Consider the following 26,256-nt stretch of genomic DNA (forward strand, 5'->3'; position numbering starts at 1 on the left):
CAGGTGGTTCAAGGGTCAACTCTATAATCAAAGAGTTAACAGAGACAAAAAAAATCTCAGAAGGTAAAGAATACATTTACCTTATTTTCTTCTAGAAATTTTAACTTGACAGAAACATCATTGCGCATTTTATCGTACTTTTCCTTATGTGCTTGGAACAGATGCTGTGATTGCTCAATCTTTGGCAGAGTGTTTGCATCACGTGGTCCAAGATTCAGTTCTTCCAAATCAGTACGATATGCATCATATTCAATTCTGGAAAGAGGAGAATAAGTGAAGCACGCTACAAAGACAGTGTGAAGTAAGTTCAGGAGGTGAAGTGGAACTACCCAACCGTCCCATATTATACATTAATATATAATAATCCTCATACATATTTGATACTTTATGCTTTTAAAATCAAGTATCTTCTTACAAAGAGCTATTAATATAAGCATGGTGGTGGGGAGTTGCTGCTTTTTTTAGAGGGAGGGGAGACTATCTCTTAATCTCATTAACTCTTCCTTTTCAAGCACAGTATCAACCGACAAGTAAAATTTCCACAATTTAAAAACCAGGTTAGGGACTTCCCTGGTGGTCCAGTGGTTAAGAATTCTTGCTTCCATAGCAGGGGGTGTTGGTTTGATCCCCAGTCTAAGATTTCACTTGCCACAAAGGCAGAGCCAAAAAAAAAGTTAACTTCATCTCTTTAACAGTATGTTTTATTTTACCCAATATATCAAAATATTATCACTGTAATACATAATCAGTGTAAAAAAATCTGTTACTGAGCTACTGTACTTTTCGGGGGCGGGAGACTGAGTCTCTGAAATCCACTGTTTAAGTTTCCATCACATCTCAATTCAAGCTAGTCACTTCATGTGCTCCACAGACACCCGTGCTGAGTGGCTACGGTATGCACAGCACAACTCTAGGTGGATTTCCATATCGTTAGTATTCAGAACATGACCACGGTATCTTCCATGGAGCACTTGATCACCTCACGCTCCCTGAGAGGCCCTCCCCCAATGCTCTCTCGCCATTAAAGCTGACACAGTCACCCCAGCACTGCCACTGCACGATCCCAGTCCTCACAAGCTCTCTGTCATGGCAGCCAAGTAGCGATAGCATTACTTTGCTCATTAAACAGTGACTTATGCAGTAGTGTCAACTGTTCAGTACTTAGACAGGAAATACAATCACAGAAAACTAACTAAACTGATCACATGGATCACAGCCTTGTCTAACTCAATGAAATTATGAGCCATGCCGTGTAGCGCCACCCAAGACAGATGGGTCATGGTGGAGAGTTCTGACAAAATTTGGTCCACTGGAGAAGGGGAATGGCAAACCACTTCAGTATTCTTGCCTTGAGAATTCCATGAACAGTATGGAAAAGATATGACATTGAAAGATGAACTCCCAGCTCAGTAGGTGAATGGAGAAACAACTCCAAAAAGAATGAAGAGATGGAGCCAAAACAAAAACAATACCCAGGTGGGGATGTGACTGGTGAGGGAAGTAAAGTCCAATGCTGTAAAGAACCATATTGCACAGGAAGCTGGAATGTTAGATCCCTGAATCAAGGTAAACTGGAAGTGGTCAAACAGGAGATGACAAGAGTGAACATCAACATTTTAGAAATGGACCAGAATGGGTGAATTTAATTCAGATGACCATTATATCTACTACTACTGTGGGCAAGATCCCTTAGAAGGAACTGGATTGGCCCTCATAGTAAACAAAAGAGTCCAAAATGCAGTTTTTGGGAGCAAACTCGAGAATGACAGAATGATCTCTGTTTGTTTCCAAGGCAAACCATTCAATATCACAGTAATCCAAGTTTATGTCCCAACCTATGCTGAAGCAGCTGAGGCATAGGTTGCTGAAGCAGCTCAAGTGGAATGGTTCTATGATGACCTACAAGACCTTCTAGAACTAACACTCCAAAAACATGTCCTTTTCATCATAGGGGACTGGAATGCAAAAGTAGAAAGTCAAGAGATACCTGGAGTAACAGGCAAATTTGCCCTTAGGTACAAAATGAAGCAGGGCAAAGGCTAACAGAGTTATGCAAACAGAACACACTGGTCATAACAAACACTCTCTTCCAACAACACAAGAGATGACTCTATACATGGACATCACCAGATGATCAATACTGAAATCAGACTGATTATATTCTTTGCAGCTGAAGATGGAGAAGCTCTATACAGTCAGCAAAAACAAGACTGGGAGCTGACTGTGGCTCAGATTATGAACTCCTTATTGCCAAATTCAGACTTAAATTGAAGAAAGTAGGGAAAACCACTAGACCATTCAGGTGTAACTTAAATCCTTTACAATTATACAGTAGAAGTGACAAATAGATTCAAGGGATTAGATCTGATAGAATGCCTGAAGAACTATGGATGGAGGTTCCTGACATTGTACAGGAGGCAGTGAGCAAGACCACTGCTAAGAAAAAGAAATGCAAAAGGCAAAATGGGTGTCTGAAGAGGCCTTATACATAGCTATGAAAAGAAGAGAAGCTAAAAGCAAAGGAGAAAAGGAAAGATATACCCATTTGAATGCAGACTTCCAAAGACCAGCAGGGAGAGGTAAGAAAGCCTGCCTCAACGATCAATGCAAAAAAATAGAGGAAAACAACAGAATGGGAAAGACTAGAGATCTCTTCAAGAAAATTAGAGATACCAAAGGAACATTTCATGCAAAGATGGGCTCAATAAAGGACAGAAATGGTATGGACCTAACAGAAGCAGAAAATATTAAGAGGTGGCAAGACTACACAGAAGAACTGTACAAAAAGGATCTTCATGACCCAGATAACCATGACAGTGTGATCACTCACCTAGAGCCAGACATCCTGGAATGTGAAGTCAAGTGGGCCTTAGGAAGCATCACTACGAACACAACTAGTACAGGTGATGGAATTCCAGTGGAGCTGTTTCAAATCCTGAAAGATGATGCTGTGAAAGTGCTGCACTCAATATGCCAGCAAATTTGGAAAACTCAGCAGTGGCCACAGGACTGGAAAAGGTCAGTTTTCATTCCAGTCCCAAAGAAAGGCAATGCCAAAGAATGTTCAAACTACTGCACAATTGCATTCATCTCACACATTAGCAAAGTAATGTTCAAAATTCTCCAAGCTAGGCTTCAACAGTACATGAACCATGAACTTCCAGATGTTCAAGCTGGTTTTAGAAAAGGCAGAGGAACCAGAGATCAAATTGCCAACATCCACTGGAACATAGAAAAAGCAAGAAAATTCAAGAAAAACATCTATTTCTGTTTCAATGATTATGCTCAAGCCTTTGCCTGTGTGGATCACAACAAACTGTGGAAAATTCTGAAAGAGATGGGAATACCAGACCACCTGACCTGCCTCCTGAGAAATCTGTATGCAGGTAAAGAAGCAACAGCTAGAACTGGACATGGAATAATGGACTGGTTCCAAATTGGGAAAGGAGTATCTCAAGGGTGTACACTGTCATCCTGCTTATTTAACTTATATGCAGAGTATATTATGCGAAATGCTGGGCTGGATGAAGCACAAGCTGGAATCAAGATTGCCAGGAGAAATATCAGTAACTTCAGATACACAAATGACACCACCATTATGGCAGAAAGCGAAGAGCAATAAAGAGCTTCTTGATGAAAGTGAAAGAGGAGAGTGAAAAAGTTGGCTTAAAACTCAACATTCAGAAAGCTAAGATCATGGCATCCGATCCATGAAACAGTGACAGACTTTATTTCTTGGGCTCCAAAATGACTGCAAATGGTGACTCCAGCCATGAAATTAAAAGATGCTTGCTCCTTGGAAGAAAAGCTATGACAAACCCAGACAGCATATTAATCAGCAAAGACATTACTATACCGACAAAATTCCAAGCTAGTCAAAGCTATGGTTTTTCCAGTAGTCATGTATGAGGTTTAGACCATAAAGAAAGCTGAACTGATGAACTGATGCTTTTGATCTGTGGTGTTGGAGAAAACTCTTGAGAGTCCTTTGGACTGCAATGAGATCAAACCAGTCCATCCTAAGGGAAATCAACCCTGAATATTCACTGGAAGGACTGATGCTGAAGCTGAAGCTCCAATACTGTGGCCATCTGATGAGAAGAACTGACTCCTTAGAAAAGACCCTGATGCTGGCAAAGATTGAAGGCAGAAGAAGGGGACAACAGAGGATTAGATGGTTGGATGGCATCACTGACTGGATGGACATGAGTTTAAGCAAGTTCCAGGAGCTGGTGATGGACAGAGAAGCCTGGTGTGTTGCAGTCCAAGGGGTCACAAAGAGTCGGATACGACTGAGCAACCAGACAGTGATCTCAATTCAGTCAAAATCAGTACCACAAACTTATGCCCTAAAACTAAATTTCTTTATTAAACAATCTATAGTACAATTTGTATCTATTTTGGGAAGGAAACATACTCTGTAATGTATATATGACTCGAGAAAGAACATGAGTCCCTCATGCCAAGCCCAATTTATTCTCGACTCATACTGAATTTAATAAATTTCACCTTTGAGGGTCAAAAGCATATCATTGGTTCATTCATGATACAATTCATTCAACAAATACTAAGTGCTAACTTTATAAGTTTCAGGCACTGTGCTAGAAACAGATTTTATCTACCATCTTCATAGCTTATCTTCAAGAAGTTAACAGTCTAGACTGAGAGAAGCTTTTAAACAACTACAACAAAATGAGATAAGGGATACTGCCATGGGGAAAGGAAGACGGAAATCAAGATGAAGAATTACTTAATCAGGTATCTGAACAAGCATCTCAGGAGAACATTAAAACAAGTTTTAAAGGATGGTTAAGAGTTTTTGAGGTGGGTTGGGGCTGGGAAATTGATGGAGCATTTCAGGAAGAGAACAGCATGCATCAAGGCACAGATCTGTAGATACCATGACACACTGGGCAAGTAATGCAGTAACTTACAACCTGAAGTTGGAATAAGATCACAAAAGGAATTAGTTATCAGGCAGGAAGGCGGAACTGAGATTAAGAAACAAACACGCAACAACAGACTGGTTCAAAACTGGGAAAGGAGTGTGTCACCGTGCCTTATTTAACTTATATTCAGAGTACATCATGCAAAATGCCCAGAGTACATCATACCCAGAGTACATCATGCAAAATGTCTTAAGCTTTTTTTTTTTTTTCCTCTTGCTCTCATTTTCTGCTTCAGAAATGGGAATAATAATCTAAAAACATTTTTTTCCCCACCAAAACCCATATATACAAAGTACTTAGGACCCCTGCTAATAACTAATATTTTTAGAGTGCTTTATCATTTCAGCCAAATTAGAAGAGGGATGGACTGAAGCAAACATACTAAAATCAGTAAGAAGTGAGAGAGAAATAAGCAGAACAAAAATAAACAGTAATGTGTGGTGATTTAATGTGAAGACAAATATTCTTCATTGCCATGGGGTATACCTTTAAATAACAGCAACTAATTTAAACACAGTCAAAGTTATAATACTGACATTAATTTTTACATCCAGTTTGCAGATGATGTCAAAGTAAAACTTTCCCTAAGAGCTTTCCCTAAGAGCTAAAAGTGCTCACTACCACCAGGAAGAGAAATATACTATGTTTTCGAAATGCAACTCTTCACTTCAAGGTTGCCAGTCTGAACTGAGACCCTACCAATAAAGTTAGTGATAGCTGGTTACTTTATGGCTTATGTAAAACATATGAAACAGGTGTACACATCTGAAAAGTTTTGACCACAATTGGCTCCCTTGTTGGTGCTGCTCTGTAAGTCTTGAATAGGCTGTTATAAGATTTTCTATGCATGAAGCCCCAGACAGCTAGGAAATACTTGTGCGATGCATAATAGGGAGCGTTAAAAGGCCACCCAGACATCTGCCTAAACTGCCACTTTGTGTGCTGATCAAATAGCTGACCCTTGCCCTAAAAGTCAATAAATTCTGGTTTTGACAGAGGAGAAAATTCAACTACTGAGAAACTTTCAGTCTGGGATTCTTTTTCAATGTTATCCCTCAGTAGGCAATGTTTTAGTGTTAGAACTAGTCAATGCCTCAGCTATTCCAAAAACGGCATAGAAAAGTTAACCACCAAGCTAAGCTTAATGAATAAAATCATATACTGAAATTTCAATATGAGAATAAATTATGAGGTGGGTCATTATTGTTGTTGATTTTTAAAGTATATACAGAGGTTGTGTAAAGGTTTCCTGACAACCAGCTATCCAGTATATATAACTTGATTGATAATTCTGTTCAAAAATTTCAAACGAACCTATATTATTGGATAAATTGAGATTTTTTATATCACATTATACATTAAGTCAGATTCCTCATCGTAAGATATGAAAGCTATTTTTTTTAATTAGATATGAAAATTTGAGATTAGTACAATTCAAGTTTGAGGCCTGATGATCAAAAATAGAAGGCAGGAGCCCATGGATTTTCATTTAACTTTGAAATCGGTTCCAAGTAAATAACCCACTTAACCTCTAGAGGCTTATTTTTCTCCTTTGCAAATTAAATATAAAATGTTTTGTGTATGATAAGTGACATCTAATGTATTTTTCTTTAATATGGGTTAATATTTTTAAAACCATGTTAGAAATAAGTGCTGAAGAGATAGATATTACATGTTTCAAATAAAATATACTTTATATTTAAAAATCAAGATAGGTGGACAATTACAAAGTAGAGAGACAGAAACTAGATTCACATAGTTCTTAACTGGGATACTTTCAGAACAAAAGAAATTTCAACTTCAAAACTACAGATATTAGAACAATCATTTTTAGATTAGAAAATAAGAATGTTTGAAATGATTACGAGATAAAAGGAAGAGTATTCATTATGAACAAATTAGGATGCTATGAAAACGAACCGACAGATTTGAGAAGAAATAGCTCATAGAAATAAAAATATACATAATAAACATATATCCTTTGAAAAATACAGGCAATGTCCATGAAAGGATTTAAACAGGACTGGGAAACCAACTACTGGGAATGTTACCAAAGGAAGTCGTACTGAAGGATATTTTACTGAGACATTCCTTCAGTGTTACTAAGCAAAATCATACTGATAGATTTCTTCATTTTTTCCCATCTTCTAATTGTAATACTATATTACTAAATTCTTCAAGCAATAAAGGAAAGTAAGAAAACCAAGTCCAAAACTTAAATAAGGCACACAGATCTATTTGTGCCCTTCTCCCACCAGACAACCACAAGTACTTGTCTTGACCTTCCTTTCCAAGTCACTGAGAATCTGATATGTTAATACTAAAATGAGAGCTACCAACACAGCACAGGATAGAAGTATCTCTTCTTATGCAAAGATCAAAAGTAAACTTTCAAAATAAAAAAATCCTTGACTTCCCGGGTGGTCCAGTGGTTGGGAATCCCACCTGCCAACGCAGGTGATGGGTTCGATCCCTGGTCCAGAAGGATCCCCCATGCCATGGGGCAACTAAGCCACACAGCACACCTATTGCGCACGCACTAGCGAGCCCACGAGCAGCAACTGCTGCAGCCTGACTCCCCAGAGCCTGTGCTCTGCAACGAGAGAAGCACCACAATGAGCCATGCACACAGCGGGAACACCCCTGCTCGCCACAACCAGAGGAATCCCACACACAGCCAAAAATAAATGAGTAAGATTTTTTTAAAAAGAAAAAAAATCCCATTTAAAATTGTCAAAAATAACAAACAAAAACATGAAAAACAGAGTTGAAATAACCCTAACCAAGAAGGTGAAAGACCTATGTGCTGAAAACTATAACATACTGACAAAGAAATTGAAGATGATTCAAAGAAATGGAAAGCTATTCCATACTCTTGGTGTGTAAGAATCAGAACTGTTAACATAGCCATACTACCCAAAGCAATCTACAGATTTAATGTGACTGCTATTAAAATTATCTATGACCTTTTTCACAGAACCAAAACAAACCAATCCTAAAATTTATATGGAACTCCAGAAGACTCAGAATTGCCAAAGCAATCCAGAGGGAAAAGAACAAAGCACGAAGCATAACTTTCCCAGGCTTCAGATAATACTACAAAGCTACAGTAATCAAAACAGCATGGTATTAGCATAAAAACAGACACATGGATCAATGGAACAGAATAGAGAACCCAGAAATAAATGCACACATCTATGGTCAATTAATCTTTGACAAGGGAGGCAAGAATATACAATGGAGAACAGAGAGTTTCTTCAGCAAACTGGTGTTGGGAAAACTAGAAGGCCTCATGTAAATCAATGAAGTTAGAACACACCCTCATACCACACACAAAATAAACTCAAAATGGCTTAAATATAAGACATGACACAATAAAACTTCCAAAAGAGAACACAGGTAAAACATTCTGACATAAATTGTAGCAATGTCTTTTAGGTCAGTGTCCAAAGGCAAAAGAAATAAAAGCAAAAATAAACAAATGAGACCTAATCAGAGTTATAAGCTTTTGCACAGCAAAGGAAACCATAAACAAAATGAAAAGACAAGCTACAGACTGGGAGAAAATACTGGTGACCAATGTGACAAGGGCTTAATTTCCAAAATATACAAACAGCTCATATAACTCAATAACAAAAAAACAAACAACCCAATCAAAAAATGGAGAGATCTACATAGACATTTCTCCAACAACATCCAGATAGTCAACAGGGTCAGGGAAAGATGCTCAACATCTCTAATTATTAGAGAAATGTAAATCAAACCTACAATGAGGTATCACTTCATACCAGTGAGAATGGCCATTATCAAAAGGCCTACCAAAAAAAAGATTCTACAAATAATAAATGCTAGAGAGAGTGTGGCGAAAAGGGAACCCTCCTACACCGTTAGTGGGAAAGGACACTGGTACAGCCACTGTGGAGAACTACGGATGTTGCTTAAAAAATTAAAGTTATTATTCAACCATAAAAAATAATGAAGTACTGCCATTTGAAGTAACATAGATGGAGCTAGAGATTACCACACTAGGTGAAGTCAGACCGAGAAAGACAAATATTACATATCACTTACTTGACAAATAATATCACTTATTTGTGAAATCTAAAAAATGATACAATTGAACTTATTTACAAAACAAAAAGAGACTCACAGATTTTGAAAGCAAGTTTATGGTTACCAGAGGGAAAGGTTGGGGAGAAAGAAAAATTGGGAGTATGGAACTAACAGATACACATCACTATGTGTGTGTGTGTGTGTGTGTGTGTATATGTGTGTGTGTATATATATGTGTGTGTGTATATATATATGTGTGTGTGTGTGTATATATGTGTGTGTATATATATATGTGTGTGTGTACGTATATATATGTGTGTGTGTATATGTGTGTGTGTGTGTGTGTGTGTGTGTATGTATGTGTGTGTATATACATATAAAGTACATGAACAACAAGGACTCACTGCATAGCTCAGGGAACTATGTTCCATATCTTATAATAACCTATAGTGAAAAAGAATGTGAAAGAGAGTACGTGTGCATGTGTGTGTACTGAATTGCCGTGCACCTGAAACCAACACAATACTATAACCCATCTACAGGGCAATATAAAAAAGAAAATTTCAGGAAAGAGGGTGTATGTAAAAAGGCAAGCTATTGGAAGAACATGGTAATAACTTTTTAAAGCTTGAATTGAAACTATGTAAGTGTTTATAAGGTATAAAAATGTTTTGAGCAACTACTATCAATTAAAAAAAAACAAAAACCAACGAACTTTCCATGTGGTTTGGGCTTTTAGTTATGAAAGCATAAGGACATATATACTTAAGAATAAGCACTCAACTGCAAGAAGACGAGATACATCCAGCACTTTCACAGGCACTTCTCATATCACTAAACTAGACCAAGAGGCCGAAAAGTAAAGTTATACACCAAAAAGGTAAAGTTTGTACTATCTTTGGCTATGCTATAAAAAGTATAACAAAAAATAAAGAAATCAAGTGTTTAGAGGAAAAAAACTAAAAGGGGACAAAAATGAGTGGGGGAAGAAAACTGGGTCTGGAATGAGAAGCTGAAAAATGCTATCATAGATCTGCATTTTAGACACTTCTAAGCATCTATTAATATGTATTTTGTTTACCTAACAGGATGGTTATGAGACAGAGAAATCATGCGTGTGTGGAGGTATGTAAAAAAGTATGAAAATACTGTGTTATAAACCACCATGGAAATACAGGGCAGATAATTTATATAAAAATAAAATCTGGAAGACTGAAGACCGGTTATAATCTGAATAACCAACATAAAATTATGGAGGCAGAAATAACCTTCCATATTCAAAGCAACTGAAACTATGCATCTGGCTGTAGCAGGGAAGCAGTATGGCTGAAAAGGCAGGCTCAGGCCAGATTAGACAGGGTGTCTGCTGTCGATCTGCTGGAAAACAAGGCCCTGTGCTCTGCCAAGAATGCTGGAGCGGGGAGCTCCCCCACCTTCCTAATCCAAACAGGCAGGGTGTGGGCACATGACCAAGGCTCAACTGGATACTCTCAAGGCAATGAAGCAAAGTATTCAGGAGCCTTTGGAATTTCTATTTATGTGAGCTGTAGCAGCATCTAGTACCAGAGGTACCGAAGCATCAGAACCCTAATGAGATTCTTCTGAGGCATTATTTTGGCTTTGGCTCTTGCTCATTTCTCAAACTGTTCTCCTGCCTTTTTATTAGCTCTGCAGGCTCTCCTGCTGCTGCTAAGTTGCTTCAGTTGTGTCCAACTCTGTGTGACCCCACAGATGGCAGCCCACCAGGCTCCCGTCCCTGGGATTCTCCAGGCAAGAACACTGGAGTGGGCTGCCATTTCCTTCTCCAATGTGGGCTCTCCTGCTGCTGCTGCTGCTGCTAAGTCGCTTCAGTTGTGTCCGACTCTGTGCAACCCCACAGACGGCAGCCCACCAGGCTCCTCTCTCCCTGGGACTCTCCAGGCAAGAATACTGGAGTGGGTTGCCATTTTGTTCTCCAGTGCATGAAAGTGAAAAGTGAAAGTGAAGTCGCTCAGTCGTGCCCGACTCTCAGCGACCCCATGGACTGCAGCCTACCAGGCTCCTCGGTCCATGGGATTTTCCAGGCAAGAGTATTGGAGTGGGTTGCCATTGCGTTCTCCAGTGGGCTCTCCTACAACACTCTAATAACACATTTTTTTGTTGTTCATATTGACCAGAGTTGGTTTCTCTTGTTGGCAACCCCAAATCTTACCTGAATTATGTATTATCTGTAAAACAAACGATATAATGAAAATCTATACATACCTGGCACTTTCATACTGTTTCACAGTCATTAATGTATCTTCAATTGTTTTATTCACCAAAGTGTTTACACTGGCAATGAAAAAATTAATGGCTCCTAGAAGAGTCTCTCCATTTTTAGCTAGCAGCTTCTGGGTATCTGCATTATAGCCAAATTCTTCCTAAAACAAAAAAAAAAAGTCACCTTAATTTATTCAGCTGTAAATCAGTAAATGTGACTAAAGAAAATCTCAAACACATCACTATTGGGAAAATATTTGATTTAGAAATCTAGCTATAGAAGTTTTTTTCTTTCAATGTTTAAATAAATAGGAATCTAAATCACAACTAGCTATACAATTACAGAAAAAGTCTAGTAAACCAAACTGTCATTAGCTTAGATGTACAGCTAAAATGAAATAATTTTAAAGTTAAACTACTTTGTACTAGAAAGAATATTTTCATTTCCACGTTTTGTTTCTATTATACTGTAAGCACAGCTGTTAAGAAGAAAAATATAGCAGATTATTAATCAGAGAGGTTTTAACTTTCACAACCAAATTAGGTAACAATTGGCTAAAACTTTCAGACATAAAATAGACTACAATTTTTGTGTTTTGACTGAATCTCCTCAAAGTATAAATATTAACAATACACATTTCTTTGTAAACCTAGTGACCAACCGACTCTCAAGCTCAGGTCTATCTGGACAAACAGCTGAGGAAGGATCACTCAACACCAGTTTTAGTTCATTTTCTCTGAATAAACTGAGTCTTGGCTTAGCAAACATTACACACGACTCCTTAACATATGGACAGCAAGGACTAAATTTTCAGCAGGGAAAGCTTTCCAGTCTAAGTTTGATTAATTAACTGATTATCAGGAACATATCTGACCAAATAAAAACTTTGATCATATCAACTTTAGAACTGAATATATGAGGTATATCATTTAATTTGAGGATTCTGACTTTGTTAAAAATACTTTTAAGTTACAAGTGAAAAAAAAAAAAAGACGATGTAAATAGCTTCTCCAGATTTCTTTTTGGTGATGCAAACAGACAAGAAGTGTTTATCTCACGATTACGTAATTCTTCCAGGCAACGCTGTCGTTCTTCTGTCTTATTATCTTACTCATTTTTAACATGGAAGGGAAAAACTGATGAGCAATAATGAAATAATTCCTAAGATGAGGAAACAGCAAAATGTCTTAAGATATAGGAAAATAAGATCATTAAGATCCCATACTGTGTATTTGATCTCCAATGGACTCATATGGTAGTTGCAAGATAAAACATTTATTCTATTTTTAAAAATTAGTAAATTTATCATTGGAAGATTTCTAAGAAAGAATAAAAGTCATAAAATACCAATCCTTACAAAGAGAAATGCTCAAATAAGAAACTCAAAAATTAAAACTCAGTCCTCTAACTTTCCTGGTGGAAAGTTAAAGAATCCATCAGCCAATGCAGGAGACATGGGTTCAATCTCTGGTCCAGGAAGATCCCATATGCTGCAGAGCAATTAAATCTGTGTGCCACAACTACTGAACCTGTGCTCTGGAGCCCAGGAGCCATACCTATTGAGCCCATGTGCGGCAACTCCTGAAGCCTGAGGACTCTAGAGCCCATGCTCTGTAACAAGAGAAGCCACCAAAAGCCTATGCAGCAATGAAGAGCCAGCACAGCCAAAAATAAAAAAATAAATACAAAAAAAAAATTAAGAAAAAAAACAGAAAAAAATAAAGTTATTAAAAAATAAAACTGGGTCCAATAGACTTGAATCCCCTTCATGGATCACTGCCTTGTCGCAGAGAAGGGGCTGTGTAACTCAATGAAATTATGAGCCACGCTGTCCATGCAGGGCCACCCAAGACAGACAGGTCACAGTGAAGAGTTCTGACAAACTGTGGTCCACTGGAGAAGGGAATGACAAACCACTCCAGTATTCTTACCTGGAGAACCTCATGAAAAGGCTAAAAGACAGGATGCTGGAAGATGAGCTCCCTAGGTCGGAAGGTGTCCAATATGCTACTGGGGAAGAGCGGAGGACAATTTCTAACAGCTACGGTAAGAATGAGCGCCGAGGCCAAAGCCAGAATGATGCTCAGATGTGGATGTGTCTGGTGGTGAAAGTAAAGTCTGATGCTGTAAAGAACAATATTGGATAGGAACATGGAATGTTAGGTCCATGAATCAAGGTAAATTGGTTGTGGACAAGCAGGAGATGTAAAGTCTGAACATCAACATCTTGGGCATCAGTGAACTAAAATGGATGTAAATAGCAGAATTTAATTCAGATAAACATTATATCTACTACTGTGGACGAGAATTCCTTATAAGAAACGGAGTAACCCTCACAGTCAACAGAAGAGTCTGAAATACAGTACTGGGGTGCAATCTCAAAAACGACAGAATGATCATGGTTCGTTTCCAAGGAAACCATTCAACATCACAGAAAGGCAAATCTATGCCCCAGCCACTGATGGTGAAGACTGGTATGACCTAAATCAAATCCTTTATGATTATATACTGGAGGTGACAAATAGATTCAAGGGATTAGATCTGATAGATAAGAGTGCCTGAAGAACTATGGACTGAGGTTTATAATACTGTACGGGAGACAGTGACCAAAACCATCCCAAAGAAAAAGAAACAGAAATGCAAGAAGGCAAAGTGGTTTCTGAGGAGAGTTTATAAACAGCTGAGGAAAGAAAGAGAATCGAAAGATAAGGGAGAAAGGGAAAGATACACCCAAATGAATGCAGAGTTCCAGAGAACAGCAAGGAGAGATAAGAAGGTCTTCTTAAATGAACAATGCAAAGAAATAAGAGGAAAACCATAAAATGGAAAAGACTAGAAATCTTTTCAAGAAAACTGGAGATATCAAGGGAACATTTCATACAAGGACAGATCCTTACCATTTTTGTCTTTTATCATGCCTAACAGAAGTAGAAGAAATTAAAAAGAGGTGGCAAGAATACACAAAAGAACTATACAAGAAAGGTCTTAATGACCTAGATAACCATGATGGTGTGGTCACTCACCTAGAGCTGGATATCCTTAAGTGTGAAGCCAAGTGGGCCTTAGGAAACATTACTATGAACAAAGCTAGTGAAGGTGATGGAATTCCAGTCGAGCTATTTCAAATCCTAAAAGACGATGCTGTGAAAGTGCTGCACTCAATACGCCAGCAAACTTGGAAAACCCAGCAGTGGCCACAGGACTGGAAAAGGTCAGTTTTCATTCCAATCCCAAAGAAGGGCAATGCGAAGGAATGTTCAAACTACCGCACAATTGTACTCATCTCGCATGCTAGGTAGTTTATACTCAAATTACTTTAAGCTAGGCTTCAGCAGTATATGAACTGAGAAGTTCCAGATGTACAAGCTGGGTTTAGAAAAGGCAGAGCAACCAGAGATCAAATTGCCAACATTCATTGGATGGTGGAGAAAGCAAAGGAGCTCCAGAAAAACATCTACTTCTGCTTCACTGACTACACTTAACCCTCCGACTGTGGGGATCACAACAAACTGTGTAAAATTCTTAAAGTGATGGGAATACCAGACCACCTTACCTGTCTCCTGAGAAATAGGAACTTGAACTTCTTGTGGTTCAAGAAGCAATAGAACCGGACATGGAACTGGCCTGGTTCAGAATTGGGAAAGGAGTAAGGCTATATATTACCTTATTTATTTAACTTCGATGCATGTGAAATGCCGGACTGGATGAATCACAAGTTGGAATCAAGACTGCCAGGAGAAATATCAACAACTTGAGATGTGCATACGAGATCACTCAAACGGCACAAAGTGAAGAAGAACTAGAGAGACTCTTAATGAGGGTGAAAAAGTAGAGTGAAAAAGTTGGCTTGAAACTCAACATTCAAAAACCTAAGATCATGGCATCCAGTCCCATCACTTCATGGCAAACAGAAGGAGAATAAGTGAAAACAGTGATAGACTTGATTTTCTTGGACAACAAAATCACTATGTATGGTGACTGCAGCTAAGAGATTAAAAGATGCTTGCTCCTTGGAACGAAAGCTACGACAAACCTAGACAGTGTATTAAAAAGCAGAGTCATCACTTTGCCAACAAAGATCTATACAGTCAAGGCTATGGTTTTTCCAGTAGTCATGTATGGATGTGAGAGATGGACTATAAAGAAAGCTGAAAGCCGAAGAATGGATGCTTTTGAACTGTGGTGCCGGAGAAGACTCTTGAGAGTCCCTTGGACAACAAGGAGACCCAACCAGTTAATCCTAAAGGAATTAAGTCCTGAATATTCACCGGAAGGGCTATGCTGAGGCTCCAATCCTTTGGTCACCTGATGGGAAGAGCTAACTCACTAGAAAAGACCCTGATGTTGGGAAAGATTGAAGGCAAAAGGAGAAGGGGGTAGCAGAGGATGAGACAGTCAGACAGCATCACTGACTCAGTGGACATGAATTAGGGCAAATTCTGGGAGACAGTGGAGGACAGAGGAGCCTGGTGTGCTACAGTCCATGGGGTTGCAAAGAGCCGGACACGACTCAGAAACTGAACAATAACAACAATGGACTTGAATACTGAGGACCTGAATATGCTCAGGTTTTTTTTTTTTTTAAAAGGACTTCATATCTGTAAAAGAAAGGTAATTAAAGTACTACTAACTAAGACAGCATTAAATGAGCTAACACACATGTATGCAACTCAGAGCTGTATCTGATGTACAGTAAGTCCCCAATTGGCGCTAAGTATTATAATCAATAGACTCTACTCAATGTAGCATCACTGATAACACTGCTGTACTTCCCCAGACCCTATACTCTGATCATCTCTTTCCATACTGTGGGGATTTTTTTCTGGGTCACACCTTCTAAAGCTCTCACTTAAAGAGACAGGCAGAGATCAGGAAGAGACAGAAAGACCTGAATATAAATTCCACTTACATCTTTTGTTTTTCATGATTTCATAAAAACTACCTAACCATCCTGGCCTCCATTTCCTCCTCTATAAAATCAGGATAACATTTCTTCCAGTGTTATTAGAGAAATTACATGATATAATGGCTAAAAAGCACTCCGCCCATCACACTGAAATTGTGGATACTCAGTAATAACAGCTGCTATAACTCAGCTTCCTAAATATTAGTTTCATTCTTCTTTTTGTCTAGTGACTCAGTTAGAATTGAATCTCAATATTTATCTCAATATTGTCATCTCTAGCCAAACTTTCTTTGTCCAAGATTCTAGATTATTAACAAATAATTTAATGCTCTAAATGATCTAACTTCTCAAGTTATTCGTCTGTAGGGGATTTTCGTAGATAAGGGATTTCTACATCTTTTGGTTCCAGGTGAGGAAAAAAAGACATAAAAGGAGTAATTTAAGATATCATTAGATGGGACTTCCCGGTGGTCCAGTGATTATGAGTCCACCTTGCAATTCAGAGGACACAGGTTCTACCCCTGGCCCAGGAAGATCTCACATGAGGCAGAGCAACTAAGCCCGTCTGCCACAACCAGTGAGCCCGCAGGCTGCAGCTACTGAAGCCTGTGCACTCCAGGGCCCATGCTCCCAGTGAGAGAAGCCAGCGCACCACAGCTGCAGAGCAGCACCTGCTTGCTGCAACTAGAGAAAACCCACAGGCAGCAACAGAGAGCCAGCCAAAAAAAAAAGACAGCATAAGAAATGAATAATGCTTTCTATACACGGAAAAATAATTTCATTCTAAAATTCATAACTTACACTAATGAAAAAGCGTATCACAAATTAAGTCAAGTAAGTCTTGTTTAGGACATTCAGAGACTAGGTAAGAGATTTTCAACATGCTATGCTAAGTTGCTTCAGTTGTGTCCGACTCTGCAAACCTATGGACCACAGCCTGCCATGCGCCTCTGTCCAGGGGGTTTCCCAGGCAAGAATACTGGAGATGTTTGCCACTTTCTCCTCCAGGGGATATTCCTGACCCAGGGATCGAACCTGTGTCTTCTGCATTGGCAGGCAAGTTCTTTACCACTAACGCCACCCGGGAAGCCCCAAGATTTTCAACAGGTGCCTGAATTTACTTTTTACCCACACCCAGTTATTTACATGATTATATATGATTCTTTCTAGGCTCAAGCAGGCTGAGTACTCTTTTTCCTTTCCTCTAACCAAGTTCCCTTTCCCTGAAACCTCCAGCTGACATTTTCTTTGGATCAGTATTTCGACAAAAGTCAGCTGAGCCTTCTTGAAATAAAAGAATACCACAAGATTCCAATTTTATTAGAGTCAACAAATCAGAAATGTAACAAATTGCCTCTTAGAATACTCCTATTGCCGTTTTCACCCTTTTCACCCCTCTCCCCTCCGAGAGTTATTTCAAATAATCTTACATGGAGTTCTAGTGATTTTAAACTCAGGTCAGCAAACGCATCTCCAAGTTGCCTTTGGGTATGCACCATCTGGAAAAGCTGGGTCGATAGGGTCTGAGCCAGTTTTAGAATATTTTCGTATTTTTTCTTGTTATCTCTTAATATATCAATCTGAGCTTCAAGTTCAAGGTCCACAGTTCTTGATCCACGGCCCAGCTTCTCAGAGATAATTTGTCGAGTGCACTAAAAGTAGAAAGATGTATTTTGTTTAGGAAAAAAAAAAAGAACAAAAGATAAAAGCAGTAATCCAAAGTGCACACACTGAAGCAAAGGGTATACACCATTTCTGGCTTCAAACAAGCTAGCCTAACAAACTGCAAACTTTCAGTCCCCTTTAGACGTTCATCAGGACCCAGAAAGTACACTTACCAATCATGCCTATTAACTATTACTAATCAAGAGATTTTCAAAACTTACCTAGCTAATTTATATACTGCCACATGAGTTCTCTCATGTAATCATATTTCAAGCTCTGTGCATTTTGGTAGATGATTTAAAACAACTGACATACTTAGCATTGATTTAAGAATACTGGACTATTAATATAGGAATAATAAGAATACCAAAACTCTACTTTCTTATTAGTTTCAAATGCTTTTTTCCCTTCTAGATTTCCCTTAAATAGTTGTGTGTGTGTGTGTGTGTGTGTGAGAACAGGAAGAATGAAGGGAAGAAAGGAAGGAGAAAGAAGAGGGGATGGAGAGGAGGGAAGGGAGAAGGCCAGAGAAGGAGGTAGAGATTAGAGATTTCTGAATTCTTCTTCTACTTTTGCCTAGATAAAATAGTATTAAACTATGTTACTCTATTCTATGGTATTCTATTTCTGTTCCAGAAATGATACAAGAGCTTACAGTTTTCAATTCACTACTCAACAATACATTATAAGAGCAACCATATAGGGCATTAATATAATCATTATCATTTAAAGTTAAAAATATTATAAAAAGTAGTAAATAAGCACTGAAATTTTTAAAATTTGCAAATATGTTATTTTATCATGTCTTTTAAAGTTTGGTTACAGAATTAGTATTTGTTGTAGAAGTGAAAATAATGAATGAAATAAAAATGAATGTCCTCTTCCTTTAATTCGACTGGATAGTAGAAAACTATTAATAAGACTTCCCTTTAAACCTATATAATCACATACATAATATTTTTAAAGTAAACATGAAACTATGCTATACATCATATCCGAGCATTTTTTTTTTCTTTAATAGAAAATTATTTAATTAGTATACATGTGCTCCCCATCCTGAACCCTCCTCCCTCCTCCCTCTCCACACCATCCCTCTGGGTCGTCCCAGTGCACCAGCCCCAAGCATCCAGCATCGTGCATTGAACCTGGACTGGCATCTCATTTCATACATGACGTTTCACATGTTTCAATGCCATTCTCCCAAATCTTCCCACCCTCTCCCTCTCCCACAGAGTCCATAAGACTGTTCTATACATCAGTGTCTCTTTTGCTGTCTCATATACAGGGTTATCGTTACCATCTTTCTAAATTCCATATACATGCGTTAGTATACTGTATTGGTGTTTTTCCTTCTGGCTCACTTCACTCTGTATAATAGGCTCCAGTTTCATCCACCTCATTAAAACTGATTCAAATGTATTCTTTTTAATGGCTGAGTAATACTCCATTGTGTATATGTACCATAGCTTTCTTATCCATTCATCTGCTGATGGACATCTAGGTTGCTTCCATGTCCTGGCTATTATAAACAGTGCTGCAATGAACAGTGGGGTACACGTGTCTCTTTCCCTTCTGGTTTCCTCAGTGTGTATGCCCAGCAGTGGGATTGCTGGATCATAAGGCAGTTCTATTTCCAGTTTTTTAAGGAATCTCCACACTGTTCTCCACAGTGGCTGTACTAGTTTGCATTCCCACCAACAGTGTAAGAGGGTTCCCTTTTCTCCACACCCTCTCCAGCATTTATTATTTGTAGACTTTTGGATCGCAGCCATTCTGACTGGTGTGAAATGGTACCTCATAGTGGTTTTGATTTGCATTTCTCTGATAATGAGTAATGTTGAGCATCTTTTCATGTGTTTGTTAGCCATCTGTATGTCTTCTTTGGAGAAATGTCTATTTAGATCTTTGGCCCATTTTTTGATTGGGTCATTTATTTTTCTGGAGTTGAGCTGTAGGAGTTGCTTGTATATTTTTGAGATTAGTTGTTTGTCGGTTGCTTCATTTGCTATTATTTTCTCCCATTCTGAAGGCCTTTTCCTTGTCAACACATATAAATCTATTATTGTGTCCGACTCTTAGTGACCCCATGGACTGTAGCCTACCGCGTTCCTCCGTCCATGGGATTTTCCAGGCAAGAGTACTGGAGTGGGGTGCCATTGCCTTCTCCAGGGAATCTTCCCAACCCAGAGATCAAACCTGGGTCTCCCGCACTGTAGGCAGACGCTTTACCATCTGAGCCACCAGGGAAGTCTATTTATCCTTTTAACGGTAACATATATGCTACTTATATTTTTCTATTTAAATAGAAATGAATTCCCTGACACTCTCTATTACCATCAATTAAGGATCTTTACAAATAAACTTTTATAAATAAAAGAGTTCTTTTAAAAACAAAAAAGTAGAGAAATTAACTCTATAGAAAGTGATAGGAAGATGAAAGGCCAAACTCATAGAAGGGATAAAACTATTTCTATGGAAAACACACAAACACTCTTTGGGGATGAAAAACACATAAAGAGAACATTTAACCTCAGACTTTGTGATTTTAATGAGAGAACATCAGCAAGTAATATTTGAAATGGTAACAAGATCAAGATATACCACTCATTTCCACTTTTCTTCCACACAAGGATTTTCCCTATGCAACAGAATATTATCAGAGGCATTTACCTACTCTTAAGCCAAAGCATGTGGTACTTTCCATAGCTATCCAGATATAATAGTCTGTTGAAAACCAAGAAGCCAGAATTCATTGAAGGAACTTGGCAGACTGGGCAAAATGAAAGAAATGTCTACTTTTGTCTGAGTGGTCATTTTTTTTACAGAAATAATGGTGATAAGCAGACAGTAAGGTCAAAGGTTTAATGAGGAAATTTTTTTTTGTTTCCAGGAAGCTATGGCAATGGGAAAAGTAAGGCAAGAGTATAAGGCATCAAATCTGGACACCTTAAACAAGTTTTGAAACTGAACTTCAGAGCTTATATTCCAATACAGATAACTAACCACTCTCAAGGAAATCTAAGTAATCTGGAGGTGAGAATGCTACAGACAGCCTCTGTGGGGCTTTGTAAAGAAAGCTGCAGTGAGAAAACATAAAGTGCGAGGCATTTCCCCACTCATCAGGGTCCCAGAGCAAGTTTCTCATAGGATCACAGAAAAACAGAATTTTATTTAAGTTGCTTCCTAGTAAATACTGAAATTGAAGTGCAAAATCGAAGGTATATATTACATACCTTCAGTATACATTATAAAGCAAGTTTAAAAGAGAAGACAATTAAAAATTCTCAGTTCTTTACCCTTCTCCAAAGTCCCTGAAAATGCAGATGACTTTCCATGATCTATGGTCCTGTCCAGCTTTCCATATAAATGAATGATTTACTTTGAGGATAAAAGGACAAATGGAGTAAAGTTAAACAGGCAGGAAAAAGCAAAAGTAAATTATTGCTCTACAGAGATTTCCTACTTGGGAGAGGACAAAATAATGATAAATAGTGTATAAAATACCATGAATCACCACCGCACAGGTCATGAATTTACAAGATAATCACTGGATACTATTAGTATTTAAATAGCACCAAGAGCTTAGAATAAAACAATTAGGTATAAGGGAAAGAATAAGCTAATGGCAGCAAAAGACAGATACTATATTAAGAAAGTTGTTAAGACTAAAGGATAGGGAAGAAGGGAGCCTAAAGTAAATATAAGAACCTGAACAGTGGAAACAGATAAACTAGTAAATAAATAATATGGTAAGAAAGCCAGGAATGAAAGTTTAAAAGATACTGGCTTTAAGCCAACAAATATTCATTTGCTAAAGGTATGAATACTGGTGGCAAGTTCTTAAAACATTTTTAAAAAGAATTTAATGTTTGGAAGAGACATTAAATAGGTCTGGATGCTAAAACTGAGATTATTCTTCAAAAAACAAGACAGACTTCTACAAGTACCCTATATTCTATATTTGCAAAATACAAAAATGAACAAAAATGATAAACCAGAGTTTATTATTCACACTGATTCCTGTAGATGAGAGAAAATAAGAAAATAAATAAATTTTGGATTCAAACTGGAATAAAATCAGGTAGATTAAAATAATATTTAAGAAAATAGGTTCAAGGCCTAAACTTAAAATCACTTCTCTTACATATTTGGTTTTAATCACCAGACTAATCTTGGAGCCAATATTAGCACTTCCTTTATTAAACACCAACAAAGAAGTGCTAAAAATATCCTCTTTGAGTAAAAGCTTTAAAGTGTCTGCCAGAGAACAGAAACAGAAGAAATTAAAAACAAAAATCATGAAGAAATTGAAGTCCATGAAAGAGAATCAAAGTCATAGCCAGAATCAAATTCCTCAGAGTATGATGGATAATAAGCACAAATCAGAATCAACACTTGAAGGATTATCCTAATGACAATGAATGTCCTATGTCGGCTCATAATTTGGACTAAAAAGGTCAAAAAGACAGAAGAACACAGTTGTATGTCAGTCCAGACACACTGAGCTACAAACTCCATAAAATCATGTAAGCTAGGACTTTCTCTCTTTTGACTTAGATTGAGATACACAAATTATTCTGATGAAAAAAATTTTCGGTTAAAAATAAAATGATCACTGAAAGAATGATAACTCCTTCACATAGTACTGTGCCATGTGTATGCATTATGAAGTCTGGTTATTTTCAATAACAGAAAATCTGAATGTGGTACAGTAATGCAGAAAAAAAGTGAAAGTGTTAGTTGCTCAGCCGTGTCCGATTCCTTGCGACCCTGTGGACTTGTACAGACCACTAGGCTCCTCTGTCCATGAATTCTCCAGGCAAGAATACTGGAGTGGGTAGCCATTCCCTTCTTCAGGGGATCTTTCCGACCTAGGGACCAAACCTGGGTCTCCAGCACTGCAGAAGGATTCTTTACCATCTGAGCAACCTGGGAAGCCCATGTTAAGCTAGAGATAACTATAAACTAGGAAGGATTCAACTCTGATTACTGTAGAAGTAAAAGAAGAAAAGAACAGTTGATAAACACACACATACAGGAAAAAAAAAAAAGATAAGCAACAGGAAAACACAACTGACACAAGAGAGGAAGGCCAAAATGACAAAGAATTAAACTTGATAATTTGTCAAATTAGGATTATTAGGATTTGGCTCAAAAATAAGACCTGTATTCTTTAGGCTCAAAATGTGTGGCTAAATTTCAGGAATAAATGAACAAAGGAATGACTGAATAAATGAATTTAATAAATAAAAATGAGACTAAATCTGGTATGAAAGATAAACAAGTGAAATGAAAGGGAGTATGAAGGGGAATTTCAGGCAGCGGGCAAACACAGAACAAGCTGCAGAGTGTGAGAAAGCACAGCTTGTTTAGGAAATCTCTGGATAAGCAGGTAGGGATCACGAGATCTGCGGGTGGAAGAGAGGAGCAGCAGGAAAAAAACGGAAAGGTAGATGGGGATCGAGGGAAGGAGTTAAGCAAACTGAACCACGTCAGGCAGAGCAGAATCTGCAGGATGAGACAATTTGTTGAGAAGCTACTACAGTAATTTAAGAGAGTAATCACATGGCTGTGAAGGCTAAGATGGAGACAAGGATAAAGTCAAATAATGTTAAAGAGGCAGTCCATTTAATAATTAACTGGGCATGTGGAATCAGTGAGAAGATGAAGTAGACATCTGAATGTTTGGATGAACTGCTCTGATATGAAGGAGTACAAAAGGAAAACACAGTATTCCTGGAATGAGAGCATCCACATCCTTGAGAACAAAAGGGGCAATGGGCAAATAGAATATCCTGAATGAGAACAGTTCAGCGGGCACCAAGTCTTGACGGCTACCACTGGCGTTTCTCAGTTCCACACTGACATGAGCAACACGACATGGAAAGTTTCATGCAGCAGTTTCAGGGCACTTTTATCCTCTTAAGAAAACCTGTACTTCTGTGCAAAATTGCAGATCGTACTTTAAAAATACTAACTGAAAAAATAAATGCACTTCTGTATTGCTCTTTAGAAGACACATCAGAGACTCCTGTATAAAAATACAGACAATTCCTGATTTACAGACCACTAGGCCCACTACCAATTCACAAACAGAGCGAGTGTTAACGCTGATGCTCTAAATAGAACTGTTAGGGTTTTCATCCACTTAACTATTCTACGAATTCTACTGTCTCATCCCTGTTAAGATTCAAAGGTACTAAGTGAATGTGGGGTTTGAGCTATCTATTTGTAACACATTAAATATAGCTGTATTGCTTTAGAGTAAATTTTGCTTATTTACTTTAGGAGAATGTAAGAAAACTAATCAATACTTACTCTGAAGCAATACACTTAACAACAATAAACCTTTGAAATCCAACTCATATACTGTCTGTACAGTTTAGTGTTTAGTTATTACAGTAAGATCAGAGAATTTCAAACTTTGGAAAACTAATATACCTCTTGACATTTTGCTGCTATAAGTATCAAAAAGATGGAGGTTGTGACAAACATATCTATGGCAGTTCTACAGCTAAATGTGCTCCCAGACAACATATTTCTTCTTTAATTATGTACTATCTGTCAATTAATAAGAGCTTTAGTAGCTCTTTTTAGAACTCAACCTACTGACTTTTAAAACTACATTTATGCAAAGATCAGTAAGACACAATATTTTTAATTGTATATTTATGCTGAAAGAGCATTATACTCTCCTATACATTTATATAATTGCAAAATAATAATTTGAGTAACATTCGAATGAAATTCTTAGAGCTACTTGGGGTGGAAATATTAAAAAAAATTACAAACCTTGTAGGTATTTAGACTCCATTTTCTAACAAGTTCTAACTTTTCCATGGCAGGATTTTTAGTTTCATCTGCTAGAATAACTGGACCACTTTTTGTCTGTGTTCTCTGGCTACCTGTAACATCAGAACAAAAGATAAAAATGCAAACCACACAGACAAGTAGAAAGAAAACAAAACACTGATGCAGTTCAAATTAAACTACTTATGCATTTAAAGAAATAAGAAGATTCCCACAAAGTAAAGGACTAGGACTTCTTGGAATCATTTTAAGGATGATTTCCTGATACTGCAAAAAAAAATTTCTTTGGTTTGTCCATCTTCTTTAAAAAAAAAAAAAATGCTGCAATAGGCCTTCTTCTCTAAACTGCTACTTTCTTCAAGGAAAATAAAATTTCCACAATTTATCTTATAACCTAATGATTCTTAAAAAATTGTCATTAAAAATCTGAAAGGCTCACACTCTTCACAGTGATCTCCTTTGATTATACTACACAGAAGACAGCAACAACACAATGTTACCAAAATTTTGGAGGGTTTAAAAATACTATAACTTTAGATAGTCATCAAAAATATCTTACTGTAGTATAAGAGGTTTTGTTAAACAAGACCTTCACTGTGCCTCATTTTTTCCTCAAGAAAGCCAGCACTTCCCCCAAAGCCATAATTAATACAGGCAGTATAAAGCCCTGATAATGCATTACTCCAACAATTAAGAAATTATGACATAACAGCAACTCTACAACTATACAGTTCCTCACAGTAAAATATTTTTTACAGAAGAACATATTTAGTAACATTTATGATGTTAATAACTTGGGATAGAAACACCATAATTTTAAAATAACAATTTTTAAAAAAGACAAGAGAAAACATTTTATAAAATGGTTTTAAAAGGTTAGAGTCAGCAAAAATTTCTTCTCTCACCCCTGTAACCAGGCCAGGCTTTACCACAGTTTTACCATAATCTAAGGAGAACAGTATATAAAATCAAATGCGTTTAAGAATTTACAAAATTCTCACATAAAGTATAAAATATTAACATTTCATGTAAATTTGCCTTGTTTTTATAGTCCAGCAGTATTAAAGTGAAAAGCAAATCCAATGCAAAGAAATAGGTTTTTCCCAGTACTTTTCACTCGGCATAACTGGAAAATTACATAGTATTTTGAAGCAATTTGACAACTAGTTGTTAAGTCAAAGTTGAAAAAAGGAAGACACAACCTTTTCCACTTGATTCATTCCAAATAATGAACAACCCAACTGTTGAAAGTCCTTTTTTATTTAACTGAAAACAGATGGCAGAGCTGCAAAGCCAAGAGTTTAGGATCAAATAAGTAAAGCAACATTTTCCAGAGCAAAGAAAAGAAAGGTAGATTAAAAATGAATCAAACTTTAATGTGTTTTTTTCTGTTATTCCAGAAATTTCATGTTTGAGATTGTGCCTAATAAACTTTGAAAAGCCAGAAAGGTAAGCTATGGCTAGAGAGATCACTTTCCTTATTGTTAAAAAAAAAAAAAAAACAAAAAAACAGCCACCAAAAAAGCCAGAATAACACACCTAAGAATATAAAGCAAGCGATAGGAAATTGAGTGAGTGAGTTTAGCTTCAGCAGTAGCAAGAAGGGCTTTATCCGATCAGTGCAGTGAATA

At 37.5% G+C, this 26,256-nt stretch overlaps 1 protein-coding gene and 1 long non-coding RNA gene across 12 annotated transcripts in view; one reads left to right on the forward strand and one right to left on the reverse strand.

Moving 5' to 3' along the window:
- The window catches only part of ARFIP1 (ADP ribosylation factor interacting protein 1), a 157,547-nt gene that overhangs the window by 30,390 nt on the left and 100,901 nt on the right, over positions 1 to 26,256 (reverse strand). For 9 of the 11 annotated variants that reach the window (XM_059875917.1, XM_059875921.1, XM_059875920.1 and 6 more), the window contains 4 exon segments: positions 24,608 to 24,720; positions 17,581 to 17,802; positions 11,247 to 11,404; positions 81 to 255 (listed from right to left, as the gene is read on the reverse strand). In XM_059875917.1, coding sequence (XP_059731900.1) covers positions 81 to 255; positions 11,247 to 11,404; positions 17,581 to 17,802; positions 24,608 to 24,720 — 668 coding nt within the window. 11 annotated transcript variants of the gene reach the window in all.
- On the forward strand, positions 211 to 10,230 carry LOC132342575 (uncharacterized). Its single transcript, XR_009490989.1, has 3 exons — positions 211 to 301; positions 9,742 to 9,882; positions 10,091 to 10,230. It is a non-coding gene; the product is annotated as an uncharacterized lncRNA (long non-coding RNA).

The sequence above is a fragment of the Bos taurus genome, chromosome 17 (genome assembly GCF_002263795.3).
Source record: "Bos taurus isolate L1 Dominette 01449 registration number 42190680 breed Hereford chromosome 17, ARS-UCD2.0, whole genome shotgun sequence".
In the NCBI taxonomy this organism is placed as follows: Eukaryota; Metazoa; Chordata; class Mammalia; order Artiodactyla; family Bovidae; genus Bos; species Bos taurus.